Genomic DNA, 11,299 nt, shown 5'->3' on the forward strand with positions numbered 1-11,299 from the left:
CTCTACCACTTGAGCTACAGCGCCACTTCCGGCTTTTTTCTTTTTGCTTATGTGGTGCTGAGGAATTGAACCCAGGGCCTCAAGCATGCAAGGCAAGCACTCTACCACTGAGCCACCTTCCCAGCCCAGCAATTGTTCTCTTTTAAAAAGGGAAATGCCAGCTAGGTGCCAATAGCTGATGCCTGTAATCCTAGCTACTCAGAAGGCTGAGATCTGATGCTGGGCAGGCAAGTCTGGGAGACTTTTATCTCCACTTAAGCCAGAGTGGAGCTGTGGCTCAAGTGGCACAAAAAGCTCAGGGGCACTGCCCAAGCCGTGTTCTAGCCCCAGGACTAGCAAAAAAAAAAAAGAAAGAAAGAAAAGAAAAAGAAGCAGAAGGAAGGAAGGAGAGAAAAACAAAGAAAGAGAGAAAGAGAGAGAGAAAGAAAGAGTGAGAGAGAGAGAGAGAGAGAGAGAGAGAAAAGAGCCGGGCACTGATGGCTCATGCCTATAATCCTAGCTATTCAGGGGGCTGAGATCTGAAGATTGTGGTTCAAAGCCAGCCCTGTTAAGAAAGTCTGTGAGACTCTTATCTCCAATAAAACACCAGAAAACTGGAAGTGAGGTTGTGGCTCAAGTGGTAGAGTGCTGCCCTTGAGCTGGAGAGCTGAGGGACAGTGTCCAGGCCCAGAGTTCAAGTCCTAAACCTGGGGAGAAAAAATAAAAGGAAAAGAAACTGCCTTATAACTATGTTAAATTTCCTGAAGGAAATGACTTTGTCAATGTTAGGGAAGAAAACATCTTGAAGGGTTTAGAGGTGGAGTATTATAATGGAGTCTGGTACTTAAAGTGTTCTAGCACACAAAACAATGATGTGAATGTCAGTGGCTCGCATGAAGCATGACATATCACATAGTACAAATCTTGTGTATATTGGTGGCTCAAGTCTGTGTTCCTAGTTACACGTAAGGCTGCAACCTGGAGTATAATGGGTCAATGCCAGCCCAGCAGTAAAGTCTGTGAGACTCTATAATTAACCAGAAAAAAAATGCCAAAATGGAAGCATGGCTCAAGTGGGATAATACCAGCTATAAGCCAGAAAGCCACACAAAAGTTCAAAGCCCTGAGGTTAAGACTCCGTATGAGCACAAAATAGTAACAGCAAGAACAATAATGCACGTGAGATGGAACTAATGTAGTGAAATATTAACTTATGAACCTGAGTGAAGAGTATATACTGCTCCTAATATGCTGTTGCTTTACTACAAGTCTGAAATTTTTCAAATGAAAAATAATGAAGCTACTAAATAAAAAGGTTATTTTATCTTTACCACCTTTTAAAAGTATTATATGAGGAGAAATAAAACCAATACCTTAATGGAAATAAAAATACAGCTGAATACAGCAATTCAGAGCAATTCTAAAATAATACTGAGTTATTGTCATTTTTAAATAATTACAAAGGGGGCTGGGAAGGTGGCTCAGTGGTAGAGTGCTTGCCTTGCATGCCTGAAGCCCTGGGTTCGATTCCTTAGCACCACATAAGCAAAAAGAAAAAAGCCGGAAGTGGTGCTGTGGCTCAAGTGGTAGAGTGCTAGCCTTGAGCTGAAGAGCTGAAGGACAGCGCCCAGGCCCAGAGTTCAGGCCCCACGACCAGACCCAAAAAATAATAATAATAATAATAATTACAAAGATCAGTCCATAAGGTATCTAAAGGTAAAACCATTCTCCCCAACATGCAGGGAACATCTGTTGGAGACAACCTTATACAAGGCTAGACCACACAATAGCAAAAAGTCTCAAAATGGCCATTTCCAACTATCCAAGGCAGCAGTCCTTCTACCAGCAGAGCCAAGTCACCAACATAGAAAGTGTTAAGTGGTAAACAACAGCTGGAAAAACACCAGCTGCACAAACGGTTCCAATTTCTAGACCTATAAATTTGACTCAACTTTAACATAAATATTAAAAGCTGGATGTCAGTGGCTCACACTGTAATCCTAGCTACTCAGGAGGCTGAGATCTGAGGATCACAATTCAAAGCCAGCCTGGGCAGGAAAGTCTGTGAGACTCTTATCTCCAATAAACCACCAGAAACTGGTGGCACTGTGGCTCAAGTGGTAGAGCGCTAGCCCAGACCCAGAGTTTAAGTCCCACAGCTGACAAAAAAAAAAAAACACATAAATATTAAAATGTGAAAATCTTGAAATATAATCCAAGATCTAAAATACAATTCTATCACTTTAAAAAAAATTTAAAGCCAAGAGCTGGTGGCTCACACATGTAATTCTAGCTACTCAAAAGGCTAAGATCTGAGGATCACAACTCAACGCCAACCTGGGCAAGAAAGTTCATGAGACTCTCATCCCCACTAAAACAATCCAAAAAAAGCCGAAAGTGGAGCTATGGCTCAAGTGGTAGAGTGCTAGCTCTAAGCACAAAAAGCTCAGGGACAGCACATGAGAGCTGAGTACAAGCCTCAGAACTGACACCAAAAATAAATACATAAATAAATAAATAAGGCCAGGTGTGATGGTAGCTAACTGTAGATGGGAAGCTGAGACACGGGGAGGATTATGGTTAAGGATATCCTGAGCAAGAGTTAGCATGATCCTATCACAAAAACAAGCAAGGTATGAAGTACAAAAGGGTAGTAGACTCCCAGACATACAGTAAGTGGAAATGGAAGAATAGAAGTTTAAAACTAGCCCGCAGGCTGGGAAGGTAGCTTGGTGGCAGAGTGCTTGCCTCGCATGCATGAGGCCCTGGGTTCGATTCCTCAGTACCACATACACAGAAAAAGCCCTGTGGCCCAAGTGGTAGAGGGCTGGCCTTGAGCTGAAGAGCCTCAAGACAGAGCCCAGGCCCAGAGTTAAAAACTCCATGACCAAAAAAAAAAAAAACTAGCCCGCAAAAAGTTAGCAGACCCAATCTCAGAAAAATCAAGCCAGAGATGGTGGCACATTCCTGTAATCTTGATTACACAGGAGATAGAGGTAAAAGGATCTTGGGCCAAGGCTGGTCTCTGACAAAAGCAATTAAATCCTCCCTGAAAAATAAATTAAAAAGCAAAAAGGGGTGAGGGGTGAGGCACTAGTGGTTCACCCCTATAATACTAAATACTCAGACTGAGATCTGAGGATTGTGATTCAGAACCAGCCCAGGAAGACAAATCCAAGAGACTCTGAACCAGAAAAAAGCTGGAAATGGAGGCATGGCTCAATGGTAGAACATCAGCTGTGAGTGAAAAAGCTGAGCAAAAGCAGGAGGTTCAGAGTTCAAGCCCTGGTATTAATACACATACAAAAGGGGGGGGCGGTGATGGGACATGGCTCAAGTGGTAGAATGCTTACCAAGCAAGGCCTTCAGCTCATACCCCAGTAGTATTAAAAAAAAAAATCTTTAGCAGTTGAGGCTGATCTGAAAAGACTCACTACTTACTGTTTACCAGCCAACATCAGAACAGGCAGTCGCTAACCTGTTACCACCTAGTGTATGGCTGTTGATTGTATTTTACAAGTAGGAAATCAAGGCTCAAGTAAAAATCACACACCAAGTGGTCAAGGAAGACCACTCAGCAACCAAGTGGTCAAGAAAGAAAAGGAAGCCGGGCACCGGTGGCTCATACCTACAATCCTACCTACTCAGGAGGCTGAGATCTGAGGATCATGGTTCAAAGCCAGCCCGGGCAGGAAAGTCCATGAGACTCATATCTCCAATAAACCTCTAGAAAACTGGAAGTGGCGCTGTGGCTCAAGCAGTAAAGCACTCGCCTTGAGCTGAAGAGCACAAGGACAGCGCCCAAGCCCAGAGTTCAAGCCCCACGACTGACCAAAAAAAAAAAGAAAGAAAGAAAGAAAAAAAAGGAAAAAAGGCTCAAGTAATCCAACAAGTTACTTATGAACCAGATCAGGAAATGTGAGATTCAAGGTCAGCCAGAAAAGCTCACAAGACTTAATCTCAATCAATGGCTGAGTACAGTAGCACACCCATATCATCTGTCATCCCAGCAATAAAGGGAAGAACAAATTGGATGACTCAAGTCTAGGCCAGCCTGAACGTATAACAAGATACTATCTTAAAACAAATGAACATAAGAAGGGGCTGAGTTCAATCCTGAGTACTTCCAAAGCAAAAATACTCTCTACGTGTGCCAGGCATCTCCAGATAAGACTTAGGGATCTATTCCACTTAAATCTCACCTTTAACCTGAGGCCCACCTGATCCTCCTATCTCGGTGATCTGCCTCCACCCCCTGCGTGCCCACCACTCCAAATCCCCTTATTCTTAATGAGTTTTCTTAACTTTTTTTGGGTTTAATTCATTGTGAATTCACATATAGACATAAGAAATAACTCAGAGGGCTGGGAAAGGGGCTTAGTGGTAGAGTGCTTGCCTAGCATCCACGAAGCCCTAGGTTCGATTCCTCAGTACCATATAAACAGAAAAGGCTGGAAGTGGCACTACGGCTCAAGTGGTAGATTGCTAGCCTTGCGCAAAAGAAGCTTAGGGACAGTGCCCAGGCTCTAAGTTCAAGCCCCAGGACTGGTAAAAAGAAAAAAAAGAAAAAAACTCAAGAGAGTTCCCCTATACACTTGACTCTTTCCTGAAGATAGTATCCTGCAATCTGCCACTTGAGCCATGCCACTGCACTGTGACTTTTTTTGCGAGTGACTTGGGAGATGAACCTATCACACTTTTCTGCTCAGGCTAGCTTCTTCCTGTGATCCTCCAGCTGTCAGCCTGAGTAGCTCGCACCTGAGCCACTAGACCCATATTCCCCAAGGCATTATCTTACATGATTATAGTACTATACCACCTGTACTACTATCTTTCCTACCAGCATTTAACACTTTCTAACATTTATAAATGAAATTTTACAGTTATTTATTGCCACTCTATACCCATTAAAGCTCTTCACAGGCTGAATCCTCTGTTCACTGCTGTTTCTGGGTATAATCGCAGAAGGTACTGAATGAACCGTTGCTGAAAGAATCGAAGCAGCACTGTATTGCACTGCCTCCTGTAACAGGAAAGAGACCAATCCTTCCAGATCTCACTGATAAATAAGAAAAATCCGAAACACAAGGAAACACTCACCCATGGTGACATAAGGCAATTTATCAGTTGATCCATGAGGATAGATGCTGTAGAGATGAGGTCCAGTAACATCTACTCCCCCCAGAACTAATGCTGCACCGATGTAACCTTGATACCTGGTGACCAGAGTAGGCATAAGAAAATACATGAGTCTACAAGACAGCACTGTAACTTTACCAACAGCTACTGCAGTCAGACAACAGTTTTCTTACATTTCTTCCATAAGGGGTTATTGTTTTGAGAGAAGCCAAGTGCCAGTGGCTCAAGCCTGTAATCCTCGCTACCTAGGAGGCTGAGCTTCAAAGACTGGAGTTCAAAGCCAAGCCAGGCAGAAAACTTCAAGACTCCATTTCCAATTAGCCAGCAAAAATGCCACTTGTGGTTCATACCTGTAATCCTCTCCCTGCTCAGGAAGCTGAGATCTGAGGATCACACAGAAATGTGTTTATCACATTTTATTTTTGAACCAAGAAATTTTTTAGTAACACAGCCCAAGGAGTCAATTACACAGAACACAAAGGTTTGATGCTCTAAAGGACTCACAGAATCCCTTGCAATGCCGCAAATATCTAAATTGGGCAGTATCATTGATGTTCAAGAACTAGCTAAATGATAATAAACCATAAAATGGAAAGCTACAATAGCACCAAAAGTTACGACATTGGGGCTGGAGGCATGGCCCCAGGATTAAGTGTGTCTCCTAGCAAGTGTGAGGACCTGAGTTCAACCCTTAGGATTACCAAACAGAAAAAAGAGAAAAAAAAAGAAAAAAGAAATCCTACAATATCATAATATTGACAAATGGTTCTTTAGCCATTCAAAAGGATTAGACCCCTCCAAAAAAGTGATTATAACTCTGAGCCCTTCCCTATAACAAGGTACCACACAAGTTTCTTTGAGTTTAGGATGTTCAGGGTATCTAGAACTCCATGGGCTCACTGATGCAGCTTGTCTATCAAGAACAGCATGCAGCACAATTCAGTACTATATGAACAAGGAGAGTGAGTTAGAAAACAACCCATCCAATGGTATGCCACTCCTACTAACACATAAACAAAAGAACACAGGTATAGTCTATAAGGTCTGAAAAATACATCCCAAAGGCTTTCAGGCCTTATAATAAGCACTTGCTTCTTTATCCTTTTCCCCTCAAAGGTCAAGACAGAAACTGCTATCTTCATTTCTTCACCAAGAAACTGTGGTTAACAAAGGAGGCAACCAGCCTAAGTCACACAGCTGACAGTGCTATGCGGAATCTTAAACCAAGGTTCTTTCCCTTACGCCAATCTGACCCTCTTCATGTACCTCAACAAAAATGTCACAGCATATGAAAGGCAATACTATCTTGGTTTATATTTGTAAGTGTTCCCCTCAAAACTTTTGCAAAGTATACTAAACTAAAAATGATATAAACATTGAAGAAAAAAAAATCTTCAGAATATTCAAACATACTTTTTTGTTGGTGGTGGTCATTGGGGGTCTGGGCACTGATGCACTGACCCTGAGCTCTTTTGCTCAAAGCTAAAACTTTTTTTTTTTTTTTTTTTTGGTTGGTCATGGGGCTTGAACTCTGGGCTTGGGCACTGTCCTTGAGCTCTTCAGCTCAAGGCGAGCACGCTACCACTTGAGCTACAGCGCCACTTCTAGTTTTCTAGTGGTTTATTGGCGGTAAGAGTCTCATGGACTTTCCTGCCCGGGCTGGCTTTGAACCATGACCATCAGATCTCAGCCTCCTGAATAGCTAGGATTACAGGCGTGAGCCACTGGTGCCCGGCTAAGGCTAAAACTTTGAACCACCGCACCACTTCTAGTTTTCTGGTGGTTAACTGGAGATAAGAGTCTCATGGGGACTTTTCTGCCTAGGCTGGCTTCAAACCATGATGTTCAGATCTCAACCTTCTGAGCAGCTAGGATCACTCAAAACATTCTTTAAAAAAACCTAAAATATCTGGATAAGTTATTTTGTTAAATCTTTTAAACAACACTGTAGGGAACCTTGAAATACTGTTTTATCTGCAACAATTTAAAAGTTTGAAAATTGTTTCATATGTAACATTACACATTAGCCACCAGAGGGAGCTTTGTATTTAAAATTAAAACCCATGAATATCCTCAAAAACCTCAATAGGTGTGTTTCAACAAATTCTACTCACACTGTAAATGGAGAATGTACTTATTATCACTAATTTTCCTGTGTTAGAATGATGATTACATATACAAAGGTCTCAGCATAGCCAGAGAAAAAAATTAAGCATACTAAGCTTCTTGCTGAAATTTTAAGAGAAAAAAAAATCTATGAGAAAAAGATGCTGCAGAAACCTCTGACCTGGAAGCTTACCTGAAAAGCATCTGCTTCAACATCCGATTGGCCGTGGCAACTCTGGGAAGGCGGCCAGTGGACAGGGAGTGCAGCTCCAAGTTGGAAGAAATGAGCTGGGTTGTCATGTCTGTGTCTGCAGCAGTCCCAGCACCACAACAACTAAAAAATATGACAAAGAAGTTAGGGACATTCAATTACAGGACCCAAATGGAAGTGGAATTCTTAGAAATGCTGTATAGCACAAAGTTCACATACACTGAAATCTTTTAAGTTTGCAATACAACTGTTGTTTAGCCAATCTTTAGCATAAATTGAGAAAACACACACACACACACACACACACACACATTCTCTATGTCCCAATGGAACATTTTATATTATTTGGTTCTGTGCCCAAGAGAGTACATGTTTTACTAACACTACAAATATATCCAAGTTGTGTAAAAATGCAAGGTTAGTCTAACAAGTCTGTATCTACCAAGCATTTATACCAGGTACCAGTCACTGCACTAAGTACTAGGAATACAGAAAATATCACCAATCTTGGTTCTTAATTTCAGAACTGAGTCAAGAAGACATAAATAGACCAACTTGTAATATATTACATCATATAACACAAAGTAAAAGCAGAAACATAAAATGCTAAGTTGTTTCACTAAGAAACATAAAAACAGTTTTCATAAAAAACAGTTGGAAGAATACAAACACTCCTCCGGGTGCTGGTGGCTCACATCTATAATTCTAGCTACTCAGGAAGCTGAGATCTGAGGGTAGCAGTTCAAAGCCAGACCAGGCAGGAAAAGCCCATGAGACTCTTATCTATAATAAACCACCAGAAAACCAGAAGTGGCACTGTAGCTCAAGTGGTAGACCACTTGCCTTGAGCTGAAGAGCTGAGGGACAGCACCCAGGCCCAGAGTTCAAGCCCCACAACCGACAAAAAAAAGAAAAGAATTCAAACACTCCACAAGCAAAGAGGGTGAAAAGGTGTTTGGAAGCAGAAGTTAGCCTAAGCAAAAGTGAAATAGCTCAGAGGGCTGCAGAACAGACATGAGCAAAAGAGGGGCCATACAGATGCAACTCTACATTATAACTGTAATATGGGGTAATGGCAGCTAAAAAAAAAACCCTGGAAAGTAACCTTTTTCTGATACTGTAGAAAGCCTTAAAATATTATTTTTTTAAAAGAAAGGAATATAATTGGATCTATTCTTCCAAGCCCAATATGGCAGAAAAATAAGCAATAGAATGGAAAAATAACAGGAGACAGAGCGCAGTAGTCCAGCAGAGAAAGGACCCAAAGGTCTTAGCAAAACAAAGGAGAGGAGGAAATAGCATGAAGAAGTGTGCAGAAGACAAGAGCTGAAGCAATGAGAGGACTTGAAGATAACTGCCTTAGGTGACAGGTGGGTGAGGATGATATTAAGTTCAATATTAATCCTGACATTTAAGTCCTGAATTTGAAAAGGTATCTGAACTAATCGATACTTACTAAATATTAGGAGATATGAAGTGAATTTTTGAACAGTTCTTGTCGGCAACAACCATCCCTTCAGTTGCTCTTGTATCTGCTCCAAGAACTATACCATCCTATTAAAAAAAAGTTAAAATCAAATATACACATACACATATAGACATACACACACAAAGTTCTCCATTCCTCTTTAGACAAAACAATGTTGGCCACATCTTGTTTCCATAGTCCCATACTCCAGCTACACTCCTACCAAAAACATTATCCTATACTTTGAGAATCAAGAAAAGGCTTCCTTCAGTCCCTAGCACAGCAAAAATAAAAAGTTCCTTAATAAACTAAATTTTGAGGCTGAAAGATTCAAAAAACTCTTTACAAATTATAGAAGCAATGGGAGAGAGGGAATGATAGACTAAGACTCAAAAATCTTTCCATTAAAATAATCACTTATCAATATCACTTTTTTCATGTGTGTGTGTGCATGCATACACATGGGCCAGTACTAGGGCTTGAACTCAAGGCCCAGGAACTGTCTCTTACCCTTTTTTTTCCAAAGCTGGTGCTCTACCACTTGAGCCACAGCTCCACTTCCAGTTTTTGCTGGTTAACTGGAAGTCTCACAGACATTCAGGGCTGTCAGGGCTGGTTTCAAACCAGGATCCTTAGGCCATCAGCCTCTTGACTAGGATCACTGACAGCCTGAGCCATCAGTGCCCAACTTCTATTTGATTTTTAAATGTGTCACTCTTTTATGTGTAACAATCCTTATCCCTTTTGCCTGTCTTACCACAATGAAAGGCAGGAGCTCTTTCCATCGGATGGATGGAAAAGGTATAGCAATGTAAATAAAACTGAGCTCCCAAATTGAAAGCAGTATAAAAAGTATCAAATGGCTATAGATACACAACCCAAATTTTGTCCTCTCCCACAGATCATTTGGCTTCCTAAAGTAACAAGAAAAAACACACTGCCTTCCAGTCCAAAATCCCGCGAGTGAGTTAAGAACATTAACTTCAAAGTGCACAAAACCTGTCCTTCCTTCCTTCCACACCCAGTTGAGAGAAAAGCGAGCCAAACTGCCGGGCTCGAGTTGTGAGTTCAGTTAACTGTGTTCCGGCCCGTCCCGGCGGCTTACCTTATAGACCACTCCCGCGATGGTAGTGCCAGTTTTCCGGGCTTTGGGAAGCTTGAACCCCTTCTTTGCAAAATCAGCTTCCAAGATGGCATTCCTGAGAGCAAGATCGAAAAAAATCAAGTGTTGAAAGCCAAGACCACGCGGTGCTGTCCGGGCACCGGGAGCTCTGGAAAGGAACGCTAGCCTCTGCTCTCTCCCACCACTCCCACGAGGAGCCTCAGCGAGGAGCCGGCAGCCCCGGAGCGCCGGGAACGCGAGCGGCCGGCCTGACGCGGAGCCGCGCGCAGGCCCGGATTCCCCCGAGTCACACGGGCCGGGACAGGCCATCCACCCCTCCGCTCGCACACGTAAGCCCAAGCTGCAACCCAGCCCCGACACCGGACCCCACATCCCCGCGCCCGCCCCGAAGCCGAACCCGGCACGGCCGTACCTGCGGCAGTTATCAAAAGAGAAGCCTCCAACCGGCGCCTCGTACACCGACACGGCCGCCATCTTCCCAAGAAAGTACTTCCGGGACAGGGGCGGGGCAAACGAAAAGAGCCCGGCCTTTCCGGCGACAATGACTGAAGGGGCGGGGCAACCCTCGCTCTGGAGAGACTGATCTTAGAGTTCCGCGTTCCTAGAGAGGATGGGAGGTGTTTCGCTGTAATACTGCCTCAAGTGGCGCGGAGGAAAACCTGACTCCAGGAGCTGGGAAAGGCTTCGGTAAGCTAAAGGCACCCACCACCAGGTCTCCTACGGCACTGACCACGCGGTTAATGGGGATCTGCAGTGATTCGGAGACTTTCACACCCAAGACCCAGGTACAGCCCCACAAACCCTTGCATTGAATTTTCCACGTAGTCAAATGGAATTAGCACCTTCCTCAAAAGGCCAAGCAAGCACCTGCATCATTAATCATTAACGAAATGCAAGTGGGACCCCAGGGCATAGTGCACACAGTAGGATGACAGAATCTGAAAGACAGACCCCAGGGCATACCACAATGCACTCAGTAGGATGACAGAATCTGAAAGTAACCAGTGTGGGAGGGAATGTGGAAAAATTAGAACTCTCACATCTGGCTGGTTGGGAGGTCAAATAGTGCAGAAACTGCAGAAAACAATTTGGCAATTACACACACACCCCAAAAAAGTATTACTCTCCTACTATATACCCATGAACTGCAAAGCTGTGTTCGAAAAAACTTGTACACGAAAGTGCACAGCAACCTTGTTCATAATAGAACGATACCAAAATAAAAGCCCCTAAGTCCACCAATTGATGAATGGAATGTGGCATATCCGCCCAG

General features: G+C 43.0%; 1 protein-coding gene across 1 annotated transcript in view; it reads right to left on the minus strand.

The window, feature by feature from the left end:
- The window catches only part of Psmb7 (proteasome (prosome, macropain) subunit, beta type, 7), a 55,817-nt gene extending 45,275 nt beyond the window's left edge, over window positions 1-10,542 (minus strand). The window contains exons 1-5 of the mRNA XM_013021385.1: window positions 10,439-10,542; window positions 10,009-10,102; window positions 8,892-8,989; window positions 7,418-7,558; window positions 5,080-5,195 (exon numbers count right to left, since the gene is read on the minus strand). Coding sequence (XP_012876839.1) covers window positions 5,080-5,195; window positions 7,418-7,558; window positions 8,892-8,989; window positions 10,009-10,102; window positions 10,439-10,500 — 511 coding nt within the window. The 5' untranslated portion in view covers window positions 10,501-10,542. The remainder of the gene's footprint in view (window positions 1-5,079; window positions 5,196-7,417; window positions 7,559-8,891; window positions 8,990-10,008; window positions 10,103-10,438) is intronic.
- Between the last annotated feature and the right edge of the window lie 757 nt (window positions 10,543-11,299).

Source organism: Dipodomys ordii, unplaced genomic scaffold (genome assembly GCF_000151885.1).
Source record: "Dipodomys ordii isolate 6190 unplaced genomic scaffold, Dord_2.0 Scaffold55, whole genome shotgun sequence".
Taxonomy (NCBI): Eukaryota; Metazoa; Chordata; class Mammalia; order Rodentia; family Heteromyidae; genus Dipodomys; species Dipodomys ordii.